Source organism: Etheostoma cragini, chromosome 18, assembly GCF_013103735.1.
Source record: "Etheostoma cragini isolate CJK2018 chromosome 18, CSU_Ecrag_1.0, whole genome shotgun sequence".
Classification (NCBI taxonomy): domain Eukaryota; kingdom Metazoa; phylum Chordata; class Actinopteri; order Perciformes; family Percidae; genus Etheostoma; species Etheostoma cragini.
This window is the reverse complement of record NC_048424.1, coordinates 5799721-5823931: the sequence shown is the minus strand read 5'-3', so window position 1 is coordinate 5823931 and position 24211 is coordinate 5799721. Positions and strand designations below refer to the sequence as shown.

Below are 24211 nucleotides of genomic sequence, written 5' to 3'. Positions count from 1 at the left end.
TATATATATGCCTTTATCTGTATGTACTTGTGTGTGTAGGTGTGTACGTTTTGATTTTTAAAGTTTTTTTAGAAACCGGCAACAGTTGTTGGGCATCATCACCAGGGATACAAATTCCATCATTGGCAAATTATCAAAATGGTTTATCAATATTAATAAAGTTATGAATATGGGTATTAATAACTTTATAACATTGACAGAGTCAAAATGTGAAACCAGGGACCAATAGTAAGCTGTGAAATCAGTCTCATAGGTGGTGTTCCCTTTAAGATACAGATCTTAATTAATTTGATTCATTTATCTTGTATTTCTAAAAAGGAACAGACAAAGGGGTGAATTTGAGCACTGACTGTGTTCAACCAGCAATTATTACAACACATACATAAAATAATCACAAACACACAAATCACAAAGTATAGTAGAATTGATTTAACTTCAAAATGATCAATGTCCTATCAGTAATCGTTTAATCATCAACGTGCAGCAATAGCACTTATTAATCAGATCACATTAATGTAATAACTGCTAATGCTGCAAAACAACACATTTTGCAGCATTAGCATTGATAAAAACACTTATTTCTCTGCCCAGAAACCCTATGAAGCCTTCTTACTTTTGCGTGTTCAGTCCGTCTATGTCTGTCCATAGATCGTCCATGGTAACAATGCGGTCCGGTTCTGCTCGTCAGCAGAACACGGAGGAAAGCTTTCCCTTCCATAAACAGCAGGAGAGAAGCTAGTTGACTTTTAAAAAGAAAAACATTTCCTTCACCCTTTGTATGAAAACACCGGTGCGTGTTGTCAGAGGCTCCAGGGTGCTTCCAACACCAGAATTAAATCCATTTGTTCCAAATATGGAAGTTTTAGCACGCTGACCTGTTTCAACTGAGGTCTAAGGGGAAAGCGACGAAAGGCGTGTGTCAGAAAGTTTTATAGTTTCGCACGCGGATGAGAATTCCCAACTAAAATACAAAACAAGCCTGTAGTTTTTTACGTTTTGGCCACTTTGACCACTTTGACCACTCCCTCCTGGTCTTGCAGCCATTTTGTGATGGTTATCCCTTGTGGTAGCCTGTAGGAGTTTGGAGGACAGGCTCTGGAATTTACAAGTAGCCCAGATCTCTTTGTCTGTGGCCCCGAGTGTTCCTTCGTCCCTCAGAGATCAGTTTAAACTTTTTTTGAACTAACTGCTGTGGTCGTTTTGGTTAAAAATCTGGTCTACCCGTACTGGTGGGCCCAACACAGTGCAGGGCTCTGTAATAAGCTTCAGTTCTCCGGGCTGTACCTTGGGACAAGGCATTGACTAGGACTGCTCCTAACATTTAACACCATTTAACATTTAACCAGCAAAAACCCACATGGACACAATTGTGAGTCTCTGTGTTTGTTTATGTATAGTATTTGTGCCTGCAGCATATTCATCTTTTCCTACAAGCCAAATACCTTTGCACAAGTGAATACCACTAAATAAAACAGCAAATAAAAGTTGTAAAAGCAGACACACACACAAACCCCTACACACACCCACACACACACCAGCTACAGCTGGCAGAGGAATGCTGAACTTAGCAATAAAAATGCAGATAGAGAGTCTCTCCCTCGTCTCTATGTCTTTTATAATGAGCAGGTTGTGATATGATGTATGGCAGCAATAAGCAAAGCAGCAAAGCTATTAGTTAACTATTTAAACCTCTAAAGCACTAAACACCAATGTGTGTGTGTGTGTGTGTGTGTGTGTGTATGTGAAGGCACAAATACAAACAGTCACATAAGCAGGTTGTGTATATGTTTTTCTATGTTTGCTGTCCCAGAGTTGCAGAAAACTGAGTCACACACACAACTTTCTCCAAATGTTAAGAAGATTAAGTTTTAATTAGAATAGTTTAGAGAAAAAAATGAATAAATGCTGTCTGTAATAAGCTGCAATAATATGTAAATTTACTTCTCAGGTTTTCTGGTAGATATGGATCAAATATAGACACAAATGCAAATAAAATGTATTAAGATTTTAAATGTATTTAGTTTTTAATGTATTTATTTAGAGCTGGGTGATATGTAAAAAAAAATCAAATATGTTGATATTTTTTACCAAATACATCAATGTCCATATTGCAGCGATATTGTACGGTTGACAATTGATGCTTTCACAAAGTATTAACTAATAGAGATTTTGGATATTTTGACCAAATGGGTAAATGTAAATAATTAAACTGCTCTAAAAGTCTGGTAAGTTCAGGAAATGACATCACTTGACTGTAATGCAGCCCTTAAAACCAAGAAAAGACGAAATTTGTGTCATATTATGATATCCAAAATTCTAAGACAATATCTAGCCTCACATATCAATATAATAATGATATATTGTCAAGCTCTACTTTCATTTAGTGAATGCGCCATAAAAATGCACGTTTTTTCCCCGCAAAACCAAAGAGAGATAGAATGGGAAAACGAAAACAAAGAAAGGGAGGAAGGAAAGATGAAAGAATGTGAGTAAGAAAGTAAGAGTGAAAGGAAAAAAGGAAGGAGGAAGATGGAAAAAAGAATGCGAGATAGAAAGGAAAGAAGGAAACAAAGAGAGAAGGAAGCTAGGAAGGAAGGAACAAAGAAAAGACAAGAAGGAAGGAAAGAAGAGGAGAAGGAAGGGAAGTCAACAGAAAGAAGTGAAATATTAAAACTAAAACTGCGAGATGGATAGTCACAGACCAGTAAGCTTGTGTTATTTAAAGACGTGTCAGTCAGATGGACAGACTGGGAGGAGATGGGAGGAGAGGAGGACAAGTGTCGGTCTTGTTGTCAACAAAAAGCCTCTCCAAATGATGACGATAATGAACCACCTACACACTGTCAACCGGCGTTCTCCCTATTCACTGTCTCTCTTTCAGCCTTTGTCTCGTTTTGTTTCTCCCCCCCCCCCCCCTTACTGTTTACTCTGCATATCTGCATCAAGTTGTGATATTGTTTGTTGCGTGAAGCGCGGGAAGGAGCCTTGGTTGTAAGTATGTAGGATCTGAATAGACAATAATCTCTCTGTCTTTGTTTGTCTGTACGGCTTTGTTGATTTCAATGTCTTTCTTTCAATCCCATCCACTTTATCAGCCCTTTATCAGCAGAGTTAAAATACCAAGCCTTCCAAGACAGCAATAACAACTGCCAATGTACCGGCGTTTCATGTTTTGCTTAAATCAACATATAAAAACTTGATTTTGATTTGTTGCTAAATTCTATTTTATATTTTGAGTTGTTGTTTCAACAGCAGAAGATTCACTGTCAGGTTTTAGTCAATGTTTCTTGTGTACATAAAATGTTCTTACCCTAATGATTTACACAAAATGACCAACACCAACATTAACTTGAGCCTATTAACATGTTTTGTCTGTGTTGCCAAAGCCTGATATACTCTAGCTCAGTGATTCTCAATGAATGTGTATTAGTCCGCAGCTGAAAATAGTCCCCAATAAATAATGTACTTTTTTGCTGCGTTCCAGACATAATTTTTAGCTTGTAAGTGACGACTTCAAGTCATAAATCACTTGGTAGCGTTCCAGGCAAACAGGAAGAAGAATATGATGTGTCATATCATAACGTCAACGTTAGGTAGCCGCTAGCATATGCTAATGCTAGCGGCTACCTAACGTTGACGTTAGCTAGCGTTAGCTGATATTAGCCATTTCTAGTCGGTGACTTATTTTGGGCTTCATTTATTAAACATAACCTGTAGTAGTACACAATCATAAGTTACGAAATGACTGCCGTTCCAGGGCACTTTCACGGGTAGAAGTTTGTGAAAATACAAGTTACGGGTTACCTGGAGCGCAGCATTACTCCTTAGAAATGTTTGCTGAAATCTACAGTACTCAGCTGCTGTTGAAATTTACCTAGTCCTTTTAAATAACTACATGAACTATATATTTGGGATCCATATTTGAAGGAACAAATGGGCTTGGAGCCAGGATCCACAGGTGGACTTACACCTTGCGATTGGTTTTGTTTTTTTCAAGGTATTTCTTCCCAATAAAACAATTATATGAAAGTGTGACCCTGATCCTTCAGTTGATTATTGAGGTGTGATATATAGAAGTGAGAGGCAATAAATGATAGAGAGTAAAAGCCTCTCTTTCAAAGACTGAATGAAACCAATTTTCTTTGAGGTCACTTTCTCGTTTTTCTTTTCAATCTGCCTCTTTTCCTTGTCTCTCTCTTTCTTTTCCGTCTTTATCACTGCATCTCTCTGCCCTGCTACTGCATTCCATCTTTTTATCCATCCCTCCATCTCCTCTTTTTCAATTAGTTTTTATTTAATGGTTTATTGGCATGGTAAGCTCTCTCTCTCCCTGCCTCCATCAGTAGTTGTCACTCTGCGTTAGCAGCTACATGTCAGTGATCTGTCCTCAACAAGAGATAGTCAGATACCAGGCCCGGGCTCAATTCACTTTGCATTCAGTCCATTCAAAATATCAATAGAAACTGTAGCTCATTACCTAATGACACATCATTCACTCTCCCTCTTTTTCTCCCCCAGATTAGTTGAATATCATTGTTCTTTCTGGAAGAGGTGTCATACTCTATTAGGTGAACATTCACTGTCTAAATTTATGGAATTACAGGTTAACTGCAACAAACAAGGAAAAAATAAAGAAACACAAATTAAAAATGTTTTTCTTCTTTCTCTGCCAGGGAGGCGGGATCAAGATTATTGACAAAAGGTTTGGCCAGCCAGTTTACCCGTCCTCGCCAAGCACCAATCGCATTGCTCTCCTTCCGGAGAACTTTCTGGTTTCAGAGAGCGCACAGCCGATTAGCCGAAGGGATTTCCTGTCTGTGTTGGCTAATGTGACTCGTGTGATGGTGCGGGCCTCTTATAGCACAGAACCCAGCGCTGTGTACAGGTACACACACACGCACACACACACACACACACACACACACACACACACACACATACACACACACACACACACACACACACACACTTCACACTTTAGCTTATAGGTCCCATGGCATGAAAATGGCACTTTATGAGGTATTTTAACACTAATATGAGTTCCCCCAGCCTGCCTATGGTCCCCCAGTGGCTAGAAATGTTGATAGGCATAAACTGATCCCTGGGTATCCTTCTCTGCCTTTGAGAAAATGAAAGCTCAGATGGGCCGATCTGGAATCTTGATCCTTGTGAGGTCATAAGGGGCAAGGTTACCTCCCCTTTCTCTGCTTGGCCCACCCATGAGAGAGAGACATGATGGCTTTCAATTCCTCCATTGTCGTTAGTATTTTTATATCTTGTTTGGTATCTAGTATTTTGCTTTTACTTTAAAATCCCAACAAATAATCCAATATATATTTGATATAATGCATATGCTGTTTGTTTGTGACAATTGAGTGCCCTCTACATGATCAGGACTATACAAACAATAGCAATTCTACTATATTGATATTGTCACATAACAAGTATGTACTTTTATTGGGAAGCATTTAATAATAGCCCTTTGTGGACTTTTTTGTGCATAAAAATCCTGCCTGAGAGAATGAACTCAGGTCATAAAGGTTGTAAAGATGTTTTAAAGATCATCAGCCAAATAGCCATGGATATGTAAGTGAAGGCTGTTTAACTGTAAACCCAGATAGACTACTTATGTGCCTTGTGCTTAATGTTTCTCTGTGTGCGTGTGTGTGTGTCTGGTGAATGCCTGTAGATTCCACCTATTCTCAATGCAGGTAGCTAACCCGTCTGCCGGAGGAGAGAAGAGAGCATCAGCTGTAGAAAGCTGCTCTTGTCCTCCTGGATATGCTGGAACATCCTGTGAGGTAAACACAGACACACACCTACTCCAATTTTCCAACGTGCTGTACACTCAATAGAAAACAAAGTCTTGTAAAAAGGTATTGCATTAAAAAACTATAAAGCCACATGCAACTTTAATGTAAGCTATATTGTGTCTTAAGCTTATTCTCAAGTTCAAGTCTTTGCAAGTTATTTTTTTTTATCCCAAATTGAAAAAGGGAAGGGAACCAGCCAATGGCTTTTTGTCAATATAAACCTGTTGTACACAAGCAGCGTTTGTGACATTGTCTTGCAAATAAGCTACTATTAAACATCCAAAGAACATCAGTGTGATTTATTGCAGTATTACATGGATTAACCTGTTTTCTTCTAAAGCCTCTTAAGCAAAACTGAATGTCAAATCAGTGTCTAGTTCCAGAATGCAGCTGACTTATTTTTTTACTTTAGTCTTGAAACACAGACACACATGCACTTTTACATGCATCATGTTTTAAAAACTCAACCAGACAAACGGACATAATAATCACACAAATAACACGTGTGTGTTTCAGGCATGTATTCCTGGTTTTCGGAGGGTTAACGGGAATCTCTATAATGGTGTATGTGAAGCTTGTCGTTGCCATGGACACGCTACACAATGCCATGACATCACAGGACACTGCCTGGTAAGATTATCAATAGGTTTATTAGAAAACATGTTTCTTTCTGTCTGATCATTTGGTTTATTTAGTGCTCAAATCCCACTGAAGTGATTTACTCTGCTTTACTATTTTCAAAGTGTTTCTTTTCTAAGGAATGAGGTGCAGCATATGTAAAAGCTTTATGGAAAGGCTTTATCACTTTTGATATTTACAGAATGTCAAAAGATCATAGCAAAATGGAAGAAAATAATATAACAATATATTTTGAGAAATGTGCAATATCTCAAGTTACAGCATTGTATTTTTAGGCAAAATATTACCTGTATTGTGATCGTACTCAACACATTAGTCACTGTAATTTCCCTTTTAACTCACAAAAATGTCAACCTAATTCATCATAATTAAGGGTTAATATCCAGTAACCTGTCTGTCATGAGTAAGTTAGCTGACGTTTTTATTCATGTTTTTAACAGTCAACTTGCTCACAGCATTGATGGTTTCTTTAGATGAGTAATTGAGAGGGGCTGAATCAATTTGTTGGGAGCCTTTACGTTGCTCACATCTTTTGGTGAATTTCTAGTTAAGAGACCATCTCATAAACTGTAGAAAAAAGTAGTACTGTAAGTGAGTGCGCAAACGAGCGCTAACCAGATATTCTGAGGAAGCGAGATGGCAGGAAATGTCAAAAAGACATGGTAAAGACGGTGGAGGCAACGACTCCAAAAGGAAGAAAAACTTTAGTAATTCTCATTCTGAAGGTACTGCTTCAAACAGTTAGCGGGAAACAAGACTCTATATTTAGAAGTTTCAGCAGTGGATACAAAGCAGCAAATTAAACCGATTAAATTACTCATGCAGTGATCGCTGTATCCGGAGAAGAGCGCAGGACTGATGAAGTATACAGGCCTAGCATGATTCATACAAAATGGAATTTCAAAGTGCTCAAAGTTAAAAAATTATAATTTTATTATATTTTAAATTAGAATGCAATAAGTAGTTATTTTGCACAAACATGTGAGCTCTCAATTGTGCGTAAGAGTGCTCTTAAGTGTGCGTACATTCTGTTCCTAAAAACAAATGTTAACAAGCATTTTAGTGGCAATAATTAGCCTGTGTCTATGTGATCTTCTAACATATATCTACGCTCTCCATCTCTGCAAGATTGGGAATGATTGAGATTTCTCTTGGGACAGCTACCAGAAGACTTACAACTTTCAGACAGGTTGCTCACATCACATCTACCTTGTCAAGCTCAGTTGGAGGCTGCGCAGTAACGCTCAACACTCAACAGAAAAGAGCTTCTAATAGACTTCTCTGGTCTCTGTCCAGCGCAACAGGATCTGTTGGTCCATTTCTTTAACTATCTATGGGAATGCCCAATGTTCTTACCATCTAGTGGCCAGAAGTGGACCTGCAGATAGAAACACTTGCGCCCTGACTACACAATGCACACAAAATTCATCTCCACAAATGCACACTTTAGTATACTGGGAAGACACGTACATGCCAACCTGCTCATGTTCATCCGCACACACACATCGTCACTCCCCAGTCTACCCACTGCCTTAGGCTTAAGCTGTCAGTTAGCATCAAACAAAATACACATCCTCACCAGTTCGCACGCACGCACATACTAGTACACACACACATAGAGCTGTGGGTTTTGTATTATCATGTTATGTTTCATTATAGATGAGGAGGATGCTGGGATATGTCAGAGGGAGAACACACACTCTAGACAAAGACAGACAAGCAGGCTCAATCTCTCTCTCTCGCTCTCTCCCTCTCTCTCTCACACACACACACACACACACACTTATATGTTCATTCACAGTGACAGGCAGACAGACAGATGGACACAGACTCCTTCCCTGGGGACTGTGGTTTCTGGCTACAGTTGAATGACTGAATGATGCCGTGGTCTTATAGGTTCACACAGTGTGTATGTGTCGGGGTGGTTTTCAGCAGTGAAGAGACATTTGACCTGAAAAGGAAATTATTTGAAAGATAACTGACATATACACACACACACACACACACACACACAAACGTGCATACACAGAGTAGCTACATGACATTGCAACTGTTCCCAAAAAGAAAAGAACAGACAACGTGATTTCCCCGGTGGGAGGAACACAATTTCATTTTGTTGGTTTTATTTTCTAGTTGTTCACAATCTAGTCCCAATCTCACATTGCCAGACCTTCCTCCACAGCACTGCCGAGAAGAGTCTGGGTAGGCCACTAATCATTCTGGGATAGGAGAAAAACATCCCCTGGTTTATTGGCGTTCCTTTAAACCAATCACAATCGCGTTGGGCGGTTCTGAGCGCCGTACGGATCAACAGCGCCTCTTTAAAATAGCCTCGGCAAGGAACTTGTTTTAGTGGAACAAGTTGTTTTAGTCGTACAACAGAAAACTCAGATAAGACTTGATTTACCCTACAGAGTATTGAGAAAGATTAACCATAGTCCTCATAAATTGACCAGAGTTTAAAATTCCTGCAGTAAACTCCAAACCCTGCATGGTGAACTGAATGTGAACTACACTCTTAGGAGTTAGCCCAAGTACTCATCAATACCGGGACATTATTGTACCAAGTGTTGTTGTTATAGTTACTATGGCAACAAAATGGGATGCTAATTATGAACCATATCATTAACCTTGACCTCCTCGAGATTGTTCCTCCTGCTGCTGTCTGCTTGACAATGATTTGATGTGACAGGCAGCTTTATTTAATAACAGTTTTGTTGTTATACAAATGTGTCAACAAGTTTCTATCTTTTTCAGTCTTAAACCTTGTGAAGCAAAGAACGACACCACCAGTAATTACTCTGAAAAAGTGCAAGTCTATTGTTAGCTCTTTGGTTTTATTTTTTAACATGCGTTCTACCCTTGGTATTAACTCCAGATTAACTTTCATTTGGTAAAATTCAATGTAGTTGTTTAGCATTTTACACCAGAGCAGATGCAGAGTAAACAAAGTAAACAACAGGTTTTTCAAAACACTTTGCGATGTGTTAGAAGAGAAAGAAAGATTCCTTCACTGCCTTAAGGAAAATTTCATTTGAAAAGTAGTCAAGCACATCTAATGGTATCTTATTGTTTTCATGCCTGTAGCATGATTCAAGACAATATTAACACAATGGCGTGTTGAGTATTTCATCAATTTAGAATATGCTAAAGATCTTCCCATGATAATGAAGTTAACTAATCAGACAGTGGTTTATTTGTTTTCCTGATATAATTAAACTTTAACCTGTGTGTCTGCTCCAGGACTGCTCCCACCACACTACCGGCCCCTTCTGTGATACCTGCCTACCCGGTTTCTATGGCAACGCCACCCGTGGGTCACCTGCAGACTGTCAGCCCTGCGCCTGCCCGCTCGATCTTCCTAGCAACAAGTAGGTTCTGAAGCCACTGGAGTTAATGACGCCATGACGGCACAATTTAATTAGAGGCTTCAATTTATCACTGCTGACCCCACAATGCATCTCTGACTCCATGGCCCCTTTTCTCTCTTTTTTGACCCGTCTCTTCATAACGCTCTCCTCTCCTGACATTCCAACATTTGTTTTTGTCTCCAAACGTTATCACCACAAATAGAGGCTTCCTCACTGTGGCTAGGAATATAATTGTAGAGACATGAATAGAAATATCATCACCACAGGAAGATGCATAAATATACAGTTAATGTAGAAAGATCACCCCAGTGAGTGGCAATGTCATCACAACTGTGGCTAGAAAACTTAACACAGTAGCAAACCCAAACCCCCCTCCAGTAATGAAGGTATTTAAAAGCTTTTATTGTACCGCTTCTCTCATGCTGTGCCCGCTTTAGAGTCTCAAATCATGGTTGTTAAAGTTACAGCACGTATCTGCTAAAAATGTGCCTAAAAAAAGCAGAAATCGATTGTTTGTCATAGAAGCAGTCCAGTTGAGAGGCATGGGATGAGGCCTCTCACCTGATGGTTCATTTAGGAAGCATTCAGGCTCTTTATGTACGGGGATGGTCTTGAGCAGCTTTTGCATAAAAATTCATTGCATCTTGGTCCACCTGTGCCAAGCAGAAGTCCTGTTTTTACTGCCCCCTTTTGCTGTTATGTTCTATGTATCTTATGCAGAGCCTGTAGTCCCATCCTGATAAACTAATGATAATAATGGTAAATTAAACTAAATAAGATATACATTATTAATCCCACAGTGGGGAAATACAGGGGCACAGGGGCATAAACCCTTGTTTCACAATCTTGTAGCTTGTGGTAGGTCTACCTTGGGTGGTTAAGACATTATGGCTTATTAACAAAATCCTTATGCAGAATATGAATGGTATTTATTTTTACTTCTGGAACCACACTGTTGAGCTCCCTGGAACTGTGCCAATAGAGGTTGCTATTGCAAGGGATTGTCAACTGAAACCAACTGTTGGTGTTTTGCAGTGCTTTCCTTATTGAAACTTTTGCACAAAAGATATTGTCATAAGTACGAACTGCATACATTGGTAAATTGGGTATTAACGTCCATTTGCCATTCCTGATATTAATGATATGCAGTTTCTCCAAATCAGGAGAGAGATACTGTGTGTTTGGTGCAGATATGTCACAAGCATGGACGGAAACACGCGTGCGCGCACACACACACAAAGACACACACAGACACACACACACACACACACACACACACACACACACAGGGGTAGCAGCTGAGAATCTTCATGCCGTCATGACACGTCATGTCCAAAACTCCCAGAGCTAAAGAAAGATGCATACTCTCTCTGTCTCTCACCTCTCTCCTTCCCCAACTCCCCATAAACCCCCTGCGGTAAAAATAGCTTGAAGGTGCCATGCCTTCCAGCCCCTAAAAATAGAAATCTAGTCCCTTATGTTTACGGAAGCCAATCACTCAAATAGCCAGCCACCCAGTCGGACTGTTCCAGTTGGCCATAATGTTTAAGCTCTTACTAACATCTGATGAAGTGACGTCCGGGAAGCCGGTCGGCCATTTACAGGGGATTAGTAGAAAACAGTTTTGTTCTGGGGTGCTGTTTCTCCTTATTTACACCAAGAATATTTGTTCTTTTCAGTTAGATCTAAAACTAACATATTCTTAGGGAGATTTACTTAAAAACCCTTGGTCAATTATCTATCCATAAAGGTCTTAATTAATTTGTATCTTTACAGAATTACCTCTGCAGTCTACTCAGTGGTTAGATTGAATAGGTTTAACCTGTGAGGTTTCATTCATAGTGTGTTTAGCAGATATAACTGATCCAGTGCCAACAGTGCCAACACTAGATACACTTTGCTATTTGTAAAGATTTAAGAATAGCATTGCTAAAGCTGCTTGCCTGTTAATTCCAGTTTTTTGTGCACTTTGAAACAGGAATCTGTTCTCATTTTGATGCTAAGCTTCCAGTTTCTTTCACCATTGTTTTTTTTATTTTCTATTTTTATTGTCACTCCAAAGTGTTTCTTGTTCAGTCTGGTTAAACAATTGTACAGTGTTTCCTTCTCCATGTACAAAACACAAATTTTATTTGCAAACCCTTTATACAAAATAACATCTACATTCAAGGGAGGAATTTCCACAACCTAAAAGCATGAAAGACCATTGAAATACAGGGCCTGCAACCTGACTGTCAAGCTTTTGTGGCAGACAATTCCAAACGGTAGTGTACAAATGCATAAAAGAATTAAGACACACCCACTGACAACCTCCCAAACAGGTAGGCATGTGTGCACAAGTCACCTGTGCATAATCCTCAATATTGTATGAAGCCTGATGTCACGTATAGGTGGCGCTACAGCAACATATAAAACTAATTTTGTAGTTCTTGTCTGAGTCACTTGAAATTTGCACAATTAATCCTTGTTAAAAGCCCTTATACACCAAGGATTTAGATGTTCTCAAAGACATTTTTAATGTTGATCTGGATCAGATGTAGATTAAAAGATTCAAACAAGTTCTATTATTAGAGTAATTAATTTGGATGATTAGGCTGCCTATCAGAGGGACTTTCCAAGTAATTTCTGGTTGTGTCTAATTCTTGAATGAAGCCTTTGTAATGGTATGGACTGTATTTATATAGCGCTTTTCTACCTTACTGGACAAATTGCTTTACAAAGTAGCATAGGGAGGTCTAATGTGAGCTATAGACTTTCAATGTTTCAATGTGCTTTATAGTGATATTAGATATTTTTTATTTAAAAAAAAATCAATGAACAGATTATCATTGTCATATAAAATAGTTTATACCATGATAGAAGATTATCTATATTAATCTGTTATACAAGTTAACAATGTTCTGCAAGTACTGTATATGACAGTATAAAGTGCCTTAAGGAATTCTTATTTAAGCTAAAGTATTGTCTCATCACATGAAACCGTATGCATGATTGTTTGTTTTGGGAAATTATTTTACTTTACTTTGCACATGTTCTTCAGTCACATACTTTGCTTGCAGTTAGCGAGCCAGTCAGTCAGCCAGTGAGTCAGTCTGGGGCCTGGAACCCGAGCCGGCAGAACTATCTATAGTTTATGGAAGTGGGAGGGTGACAAAACCGGGGTACTTGGCTATCGTTCTAGTCTCTTTCTTTCATTTGGGTTACAGATCATAGAGAGGAAGAGTGTTTTCATATTCAGGAGTGTGTGGAAGTACAGACATGTGGGTGTGAGGTAGAGAGGAAATTAAGTGTGTGTCTTACAGAGTGTAAAAGTGAGGATTGGACAGTGAAAGTAGGGACACAAGTGTGTATGTGTGTGTAATGAGACAAACAATGGCCTTAACTCGCCTCTGTCCTCTCATCCTCCTCTTCCTCCCTCTCTCCACACTGGGTCAACGCTTCCGAATTCATCAACAACTTCAACAAAAACAACAACATCATCAACATTCTGGCAACTACAACAGTTTCAGCCCCACCTGCCACCTAGGTGAAGAAGGGGAGTTGCTATGCGACCAGTGCCAGCCTGGGTACACAGGACCACGATGTGACAGGTAACACACACACACAGACATTGTGTAGCTAAGCTCGTTATTACTAAATAAAGAGCTGGAAATCCCTCACTTCATCATGGTTTATTAAAACCTAGAAATGTACATCCATAAATCTAACTTTCAAATCTGTGTTGAAAGTTTAGCAGTATTTAAATAACACTTCGGCTCATTATATACAAAGTATGTTTCATGACCTAATTGCGCCATCAGAACCAAACTATCTTCATATATAAATTCTAATTTCAAATATGAAGAGGGGTAATAGAGACAATGTTATTGTTATCGTTCTTAAAAAATTTATAGTTGGAAAAACATTTCGGTCTGTAGTCAGCCATTGCCAGTTGACTACAGAAACTGCTGCTCATTAACCATTTTGTGAGTGCTCTCTGTCTCATTGTCCATCTAGCATTCTGTCCACAGCCCATTTAATAGCTGAGTGGCATTCTTGTTCCATTAGCTGTGAGCTTCTTTACCAAGCCAGAACTAATGAGAAGTCTCTCTGGATGCTAGTCTTGTTAAAACAGGCTATACTGTCATGGGGAGATGCAGACTGAGTAAATATAACTTTTTCTGTATTAAACTGAAACTTTCCACTGCTGAATTTATCAGTTAGTACTCAGTCTATATCAACAACGTTCCCCTTCCGGGATTGCTCCATTGCCTTCAAAAATTCCCCCGTATTTAACTCTTTACAGCAGGATGTTCGTTAGCATACACTTTGTTTTCTTTGTGTTGTAATTTTAAACTTCGGTCAATTTATGAAGACTATGGTTAACTGCGCCTTCCCATGTCATCCTGCACTGCACTTGCTCATTTGACGGTTCTCCTGAGGTCCTGTAGCTGTATTAATGGATATAGCCAATGACTGTAATTCACCATGTGTTCTATTAATACATCCATGGTATTATCTTATGATACATTTGAGGGAATGTATGCTGTAAAGCCTGTAACGTGGATGTAAAGTCATCAGTGTTTTCCAAACTGCCGCTAACATCAGCGGAAGCTAGCAGTTGAGTTCTGTTGACAACTATGCATCGCTTAACATAGGTCACAGAGCTCTGATTGGTTGTAGGTCTGTCCAATCGAGTGCAGAGGCATTCTCTTCTGGTTCGGTTGAAAAACCTGTCCCATAATCATGGCCAAGTGGAGCAGGATCAGAGTCATAATCTGACTAGAATCTGAGTGTGATGATGTTAGGCTACCTTAACAATAGATACAATGACAATTACTTTATCCCAATAGATCTGGTGTTGACTCAAAAACAACTCCTCATGCTCCTGACCTACAATTGAAAATAACTGTTCCTCTTATAGCCTGATCATTTGCGAGACCCATACTGTATCTCTCTTAATAGCATTGACTGGATTTTCCTACGGTTGGCATCGAAGGCACTGGACCCTATATCTCCTACTGTGTGTTCATCCTTCCATTTTCTGTCACTGAATTTCTGTAGATTGTGCATTGTGCAATTTTCCTTGTTGACAGCAACTAAAAATGTTTTCTCACTGTGGTTACAAGTTGAATTTCTATTCTGTGTTAGGTGGGTATCTACATTGATAATTATAATAACAATTTTAATCTCAAGGATGAAAGATTGTGCTTTAAATAGGTTGCACTTTGTCCAGGCCTGTGCCGTGTGTTGGTAGTTGAAAGAGAGCTGCTTGTGGCCACGGGGCTTACAGGGCCCTCAGCTCCCTGCCTTGCATAGTCTGCATGCCTCGCCATGCTGTCCACAGCAGAATCTCTCCATCAGCCTTTTAGTCTTTTTATACACATCATTTGCCGCGGGAAAACAAACTGACTCGTTGTCAGTCCATTTTTAAACTTTGTCCGTCACCAAAAGGCATCCACACTGTACAAGCCAGCCAATTACCAATATGGTCTTGTGTTGACGGAAGGCCCAGCCAGTACATGTTGACTGCTCCAACTCTGTTTCTGAAGTCCTCCCATGTCCATCCATGAGTGAGAATGTGTTTTTTAATCCAATAATGATCAGGAGCCGTCATCAGAGCGACATTTTTCTAAATTGAGTGTTTGTTTTAGGGAGATTGTGTGCCAAATGTGTATGTAAAACTTTGAAAAAGGAGAAAGAAAGAGAGACTGTTGCTGACTCATATCACAGAGAAGCTGACAATGTGAAACTATATTTTATAACTAATGACAGTATTAAAAAGGTAATCAGCAGTTTCTTGTTCTGTTAGTCTAACTGATACCTGCTATGCAGTACCTGCCATTTCACTTCATTATCTACACTGCTATTGTTGTTCTTAGTGGTAATTAATTTTTAATGTGCCAATTTGTCTGTATTATGGGCTTTTAGTAAATAAGCTACTCTATTCCCCTTATACTAATAGACTATCCACTTGCTGCTAAGTGATTCTGCTTTTCAATTTCCTTACTATAAACAGCCATTTAGAATTTAGCTGAAAGCTGTTTAATGCGACCGCCTTCCAAAAAGTACACTAAAGCACTTTGAGTTGTAAGCTGCTATTTAGTGCTGCAAGGGGTTTGCCAGTATATCCAGATGGTATTGGTCTGTAAAGGTATTTCAGATTTTACACATTGATTTTGGTGACTCAACACCATCTAGCTGTTCACAGGCTATATGATGAAAATGAGGCATGTTACATTTTTTAATATTAATCTCAACAAATTGAATTTGAATGAAATGTGTTGGTTGTTATGATTACTGTAAATTTAATCCCTACGAGTAGTGACCCCATTGTTCATAGTCAGATAATGATATTAATAAATAGGTTTCATGGCAATTAAAACTCTACTGTACATTTTTGCATCTTGGCTACTTCACTATATATACAGATATATATACAGTATATCTATAGAAAGAGGAAGAGACAGAAATTTGAAATAGCTTTTTCATGAAAAAAGTGCTGATACTTCCAGAGCTCCTCTCACTGACTGAATTTCACAATTGTTCTTTCCAACTATTGAGATTTAAAGTCCAAGTAACTACACATACATGCTGACAGTATGTGATAAAATAGGATATCAATAAAAAAAAACAAAGTGTGAATTAATCTAGCGTATAAAACAAAATACAAACACACACTTCTTGCCCCTCTTTTCTCCAATCAAGAGGTGAGATTGCTGCCAGTACAATTCTCCACTTGATAGAGGAATGTACTACCAACACACACACACACACACACACACACACACACACAAACACACACACACACACACACACACACACACACACACACACACACACACACACACACACACACACACACACACACACACACACACACACACACACACACACACACACACACACACACACACAACATGCACACACACATAGAAGCTAATAAACCAGTTCTATTGAGTACCAAGGAGGGTCAGTGGTAATAATGGCTGGCTGCTCTTGACTCTTTCTCTCCCTCTCTGTCCTTTCTTTTCTCTCCTCTCTAAATTCAATTCTCTTTTCAATGTGAAGACCTTTCCCCCCTCTCCATCTCCCTCTCTCTCCTCTCCTCTATTGATTCTCCATCTCCCTCTCTTGCCTCTCCTTTATTGACTCTCTCTCTCTCTCTCTCTCTCTCTCTCTCTCTCATCTCAATCCCCCTTTTTTCAGCCTGTAGAGCTTTATTTCAGCTTAGGCCTGTTTTATTTGGTTTCAGTGGCTCTTGACACGGCGCACCACTCTCCGTTTAATATATCTAGCACCATTCTGGCTTACTCGTATTATTAATCAAACCGAAAGAGCCTGAAAAGCAAAAATGAAAATCGTGGAATGGCATGAAAGTTCACATGTATGTGTCCTTGTTCGAGGGAGCTGTCAACCCTTTTTTAATTTGTGTTGCCATTTGCTTTCACTTAATTTTTTGTCACTGAACACAAAGGACTTGAGAACATAAAAGTATTTTTTAGATTTTTTTTATCCCATTTATGTTCACTTAAAACATTTGCCTCCCACTGACACCACAAAGACTTCAATCATACATTTTTACAGATAAAATATATCTGTATAAACAGATGGGAATAACCTCTAAAAGACATGGATTTTATTGCATCACACTGACTTTGTGTTATTAGCAAGAGTACCATTTAGAGTTTTTTTTGCTCCAGGTTTATTTAGCTATATGAGTATGTTTTTTAAACCTGGAGAGTCAGCTGCACCCTGTTTTGGAACTGATTGCCTGAAGAAATGAGATCTCAATATATATATTTTTTTATCTTTTGTAAACCTTTTTTATTTTAACTTTCATTTTATATCTGTTGATGTTTCATTTGGCTCTGTTGCCCTCCAGCACTTTTGTGTGTATCTATGAGATACTGTCTGTCTGCGTTTGTGTGTGTGTGTGTGTGTGTGTGTTGTGCATTGGATGTGGTTGTGGGTTTAAAATGAATTATACAACAGCCTTTAGCTGGACAGTCTACTTGGTCAAAGACACACCCGTAACAATGCTGATGATTCCAATGGACTTTGCGAGGTGAACTTTATTGCTTGTTATTTTTGTGATTGGAAGTATGGATACCAGCTCTTGTGGGATGAGACCTGCTGTCATTGGTGATATTGTTTTCGGAGATGACTATGTTCATGTCATACAAACTTGAAGCTAAATAAACAATATTTTAACAATTTTTCCCTGCTTGAATCTGAGAGTTGTTTGCTGTAGTTGTTTGATACAAAATCAGATGAAGTGAGCCACTGCATATTTTCTTACAGACCTTTTCAAGTATTATTTACAACATGAAAGCAGAGTAAAACAGTTTTTCCCTAGAGATATTAATACCTACTCTTTCAATAAGATCAGATGCAGAACTGAACCAAACTAAAATTGTATTCTGAGAAAGAACACGACCGGGTGACATTTTTGTTGCTACAATGTGAAAGCCAGTTAGGATAGTGACCAATGTTATGTGATTATAAAATCTTTCAGGTTATACTGATGGCTTAAGTCTTGGCTTGTAGAACAGGGAGATACTTAAAAATAAATAAGAAAGTGTCCTGGGGAAAGGTGTTTATGTAGCATTTTACCTATATCTGTTGATAAGCTTATGCAATTTTTGATGCCAAATAAATTCTAGAACCTCCAAATTGTTTCAAAATATCTTCTTTTTATTAGCTGATTAACACTTAAACCAAGATAGCAGAACATGTTTACAGTACATCCAATACCAAACAGCGTTATCACACTGTTTCTGTGTCCCTCTGATGCCTCCTAGATGTTCCAATGGATACTACGGCCAGCCCACTGTACCAGGGGGTTCCTGCCAGCCCTGCGATTGCACCGGAAACCTTGACCTATCCATATCTGGCAGCTGTAATCCAATCACAGGCCAGTGTCTGCGCTGTCGTCAAGGTTATGGTGGCGCGTCTTGCGAAAGTTGTGCTGACGGTTACTACGGAGATGCCATCACAGCAAAAAACTGCCAGTGTAAGTAAACTAACTAACAAGACGCAGACAGATGTGTAGCTGTCCACTTCAGCCAAACTTACGTATACAGTAGTTTAAGTCCAGTATGAAATGACCTCATTGCACATTCCAAAAATACAGATTTTTACTATATTAGTTTTTATTATCAATGTCAAAATCTTCTTTAAAGTTTGATTAGTTGACAAATCAGAAATTGTATCAACACACTGACTTTAAAGCCCCTATTTGTAAGATTTGAAAATGTTTTACTTTGGCAACTTGTGGTGGCAGTGTCAAATAAGACGATGTAGTCTACCACCCTCCATCCCACACAGGCCGACCCTGGGACACTGAGAATTAATTGGGTAAAAGCAACATATTGATTAAACCGGTGTGTCTTGACATTTTCTTGAACCGCATGACATCCGAAATCTTTTAAAGATGCTGGAATCAGAGACAAAATTCTAAACATAGTGACTTCAAGAGGGAAAATATAATCTATTTTAAAAAGGAATCATAAAAACAAGAGCCAATATTGCAGCACTGTCTCACCAGGGCCTTTATTAAACAGTCATTGAACTGTAGTCTTTCCTCTATGGAACTAAATTTTAGCTAAATTATACCTTTAATCCTTTTACTAAAACACCGAGAAGATATACCATCTGGTGTGTGTGTGTGTGTGTGTGTGTGTGTGTGTGTGTGTGTGTGTTTGTTTGCGTGTGTGTTTGTGTGCGTGCTTCACATCGGCAAGCAGCTATGCTAGTAGGAGGTGTGATGTCGGAGCAGCTCACTGACTGCCAGCTGTGTTCAAGAGTGAGAATTTTTTTTTCAAACTACACCTTTAAAAAGGTGGTCTAGACTGAACAAGCGAGCAAGAGAGAGATGTCAGTGAATACAGACGTACTGTACAGATGGCGCTTGTTTGTGAAGATCTTCCTTAAAACCTGTGCTGTTGACAAAAACACTGGCCCTGGCAGCGAGGCAGGCAGAGTAACAGAGAGACACCTTGGTAAGAGACAGACAGGCAGGTAGACAGGCTCACGGGGTATTAATGTGTATTTGATAGTTCATTGTTCTGTAGTTGTTTCCCCTCTCCACCCAGCTAAATGGTTATTGATTAATCAGCCTGATCTATTGGTCTCCTACAGTGCTGATCGGCTGCTTGTGTCTTGGAGTCGGGGGGTTGTTATTGATCCTGTATGAATGACCACCAGGAATTATTAAAACACAACTCTCTCTCTCTCTCTCTCTCTCTCTCTCTGCTTCTGTCAGTCTATCTCTCTCTGCCTTTGGCTCGTTCTCGCTCTCGCTCCCAGTCTTAATGAATTTTATTGAGTGGAGCAGGGGAGTTCAGGCCGAGTCCATTCGTGCACAATTAGACTTTAAAAATCCTTTACTTTTTCTTTTGATGTCAAAGTTCCCATCTGCGGACATTTTTGCTGCAGCCTTTTTTTGTCTCACCCTATTAGAGATTCAGTTTAATTCAGTCTGGGGATGGAAAATGGTTTGATTTTGCAAGAAAACTTGACCACAAAGCAATTTGTTTGAGCAATAGATTCAAGACAATGAATTCCTCTGACCATTTCTCACATGGGGAAAAGTCGTTTCCAAGTTGTTGTTTAGATGTGTGAATTGCACTGTTACACATTTGTCCAATCATTGGAACAAAGTGGAAATGTAGTATTTCAATAATATAATTTATACTTCCTGTGTTCTGACACTTTCTGAATGTTTCATAGATGCTTCATGTAGTCAATCCTTGAGAAACCTCACAGTTCTATCTTTACCACTCTGAGAAGATACACCAAAGGGGCAAGCATATATAGATATGATGAAAGATGAATTAATTGCTATTTTTAATGTATAATATATTTAGACTAAAAGGATATAAGTTCAAATTGTTTTCAAAGTATGACCTATATTTTTAACTTACACTCTGTATCTCGAGATACATTGCTAATTTAGGGTTTACATTTTAAATTGTATCCTTTTTTATAGTTCACATGCCAACTTTCAAAACATTTAATAAACCATTAATTAGCTACCATACATACAACATTTTTTTCCTCCCAAGATGAATTGACCCAGTAGGATGTAAATGTCACGTTTTGTATCTGTTTTAGCTTATCTTCTTCACTTGTTCCGTCCTCTAAATCTGATGAACCATCAGGTGGCAAACCCATAGACTTCACTTCTCTGTCTCTTGTGCTGTAGAAACTGCTGACAGAAATTTCCTAAAAACGTGTGTACAATAGCATATTCATCAATAATACAGTGTTCAATATTTCACACCTTTTTCTTATTGAATATATGTAGAGAACAGGCCTAAAAACATAAGCATATGTGTGAGTGATCAGCCCTGTTTCATACCCTTATATGGGCAATGTATCTCCCAGGATACACGCATTCAATGGCGGATTATAAAAGGTGTGAAAAGGTCATTTCAAAAATATCCTTAAAAAGTTTTCTAAAACAAAATCACTCTAAAATATAATCATCATAAAAACATATAACACTTACCTCATGCCATTTTGGATTTTGATACGTACAAATGTTTGGCATGTTGGCAAAAAGACTTGACCTGATTACATGACCCGTCAACCCATCAGTGTTTCTTATCAACTGCGATCACATAATGCCCCCTCCCCCATAGCTCCTCCCCCTACAGTCTGTCAAATGACTGTATCCCTCAAGATACAGGAACTGCTTAAGTTATAACAATGTATAAAAGGCTCCATTACCTTATACCTCACGTTATGACTCGGTAGAAGGCTTTTTTGTATAAATAGGATATTGATTGTGTCATAACCAAGCAACTTGCTGTTGCAAAGTCGACCAATCACTATAGTGTCAGGAGAAGCACGCAGACAGTTTAGCGTACATCCTCTGTTTAGGTTTAATTACTAATTTAAATAGCATTTTAGTTAGCATTAATTATCCTGGGCCTATGTTATCTCCTAACATACTGTATGTTCACTTGTTTAGCTAGACTGGGGATTCAATTTGCTATTGGTGTGTGCAAGTACTATATGTACCTAATAGATTGTACAGCACCTGGACTTCTCACCAACACACCCTTATATTGCTTATTAGGTAGAATAGATGCTGAAAAGCTGCTCCTGCAGTTTGTTTATACGACAGACAAATTGCAAGGAAAGAGAACATAATGTATTTCAAGTTGAAAAAATGTTATCTTCACCATCTAGGCCAGCAATGAAAAAAACACACACACAACAAAAAGCAACATTTTTTCCCACAACAAGGCTTGCATTGTAGCATCTGACAGAACGGAATCCAGATGGTCCTGAAGGGCGAAGCTCGGGGGAAGATTGTGTTTAAGAGAATGTGTGTGAAATAGAGATGAACGTATATGGGCATGTTTCCTTGTATGTTTTATCAGGCGTGTGTGTTTTTGTACTTCTGCGTGCGTGTGTTTGTGTTTGTACTTCTCCATGTGTGTGTGTGAAGGACATGCGTGCCTCTCTACATTCTTGAACAAAGCAGAAATCAATGAATGTTGTGTACCGTATGTGTGCTTCTCCACATGTCTGTGTGTGTTTGTTTGTGGGGACATCTGTTGTACCCATCTCTCTCACACTTTCCCATCCCACACTCAGGTCGGTCCTTCTGTCTCTTTTACATCTAACAGTAAAGAGAATGGCAGGAGGTAAAACAGGCGAAGCATAATACGCATTTTTGTCGATGTGATGTGAAGTGTGCTACTAATTTCTTGAGAAATGTGGATGTTTTTTTTTTGCATATTTGTGTGTGTGCTTCCAACAGCCCATCCACCAGATGGGAGCTGTGATGTAAAACTTTTAATTGTGTATCTAAGGGGCTGATTGGCGTGTGTGTGTGGGTGTCTATTTTTCCCCCTTCCCATAGGATTTAAACCAGTTAAGTAAAGTTGAAGTATCACAGACAGGAAGAATAGAAACTGCAAGCACATGGCAAGGGCAAGGAATTCAAAGCCAGAGAAATGAGGTACGAGGCAGAGATGAGAAGCTTCTTATGATTGATAAAGTTCTAGTCAGAATGGTAAATGGACTGCATTTATATAGCACCGTTCTACCTGCTTTACTATTTGCCTCTCTTTCACCCATTCACACACACATTCATACACAGGTGGTGGCGGAGCTGCTATCAGTGTGTGAATGTCTGACCATTTGGAGCAACTTTAAGTTCAGTGCCTTGCTCAAGCACACATTGATATGAATGAAGAGCCTGGGATTGAACCTTCTAACTTCGGGATTAAAGGAAGACCTTCCTTCTGAGACACAGTTGCTCAGTGAATGTATTGTCATTGCAAAAGGGAATGAACGAAAGTATAAGCTGCTTTTTTTTTTTTACATCGGTAAGACTGGTTCAATAAGTGTTAGTCTTGTGTACCTTGTCTTTTTAGGGGAATTTATTCCTTTTTATGTGGATAGTTGAACTGCCACGTGTCAGATGCATCCTCTTGCGTTTCATACTCGTTAGAGCCGAGTAGTTAAGCTGTATTTATTTACTCATTCTTTTATATATACATATACAGTATATATACACTCAGCCAAAGGATTATTAGGAACACCTGTTCAATTTCTCGTTAATGCAATTATCTAATCACCCAATCACATGGCAGTTGCTTCAATGCATTTAGCGGTGTGGTCCTTGTCAAGACAATCTCCTGAACTCCAAACTGAATGTCAGAATGGGAAAGAAAGGTGATTTAAGCAATTTTGAGCATGGCATGGTTGTCGGTGCCGGTCTGAGTATTTCACAATCTGCTAAGTTACTGGGATTTTCTTGATCCTTGTTGATGTTAGAGGTCAGAGGAGAATGGGCCGACTGATTCATTATGATAGAAGAGCAACTTTGACGTAAATAACTACTCGTTAAAACCAAGGTATGCAGCAAAGCATTTGTGAAGCCACAACACGCACAACCTTGAGGCGGAGGTCTTCAACAGCAGAAGACCCCACCAGGTACCACTCATCTCCACTACAAATAGGAAAAAGAGGATACAATTGGCAAGAGCTCACTAAAATTGAACAGTTGAAGACTGGAAAAATTTTGCCTGGTCTGATGAGTCTGGATTTCTGTTGAGACATTCAGATGATAGAGTCAGAATTTTGAGTAAACAGAATGAGAACATGGATCCATCAAGCCTTGTTACCACTGTGCAGGCTGGTGGTGGTGTAATAGTGTGGTGCCCAAATGGTGCCAATTGGGCATCGTTTAAATGCCACGGGCTACCTGAGCATTGTTTCTGACCATGTCCATCCCTTAATGCCCACCATGTACCCATCCTCTGATGGCTACTTCCAGCCACCATGTCACAAAGCTCGAATCATTTAAAATTGGTTTCTTGAACATGACAATGAGTTCACTGTACTGAAATGGCCCCCACAGTCACCAGATCTCAACCCAATAGA

General features: G+C 39.0%; 1 protein-coding gene across 1 annotated transcript in view; it reads left to right on the top strand.

The window, feature by feature from the left end:
• lama2 (laminin, alpha 2) overlaps positions 1-24211 on the top strand; it is a 175788-nt gene that overhangs the window by 80125 nt on the left and 71452 nt on the right. The window contains exons 18-23 of the mRNA XM_034900777.1: positions 4674-4885; positions 5690-5801; positions 6330-6443; positions 9696-9823; positions 13327-13413; positions 18607-18818. Of these exons, the coding sequence (XP_034756668.1) occupies positions 4674-4885; positions 5690-5801; positions 6330-6443; positions 9696-9823; positions 13327-13413; positions 18607-18818 (865 nt within the window). The remainder of the gene's footprint in view (positions 1-4673; positions 4886-5689; positions 5802-6329; positions 6444-9695; positions 9824-13326; positions 13414-18606; positions 18819-24211) is intronic.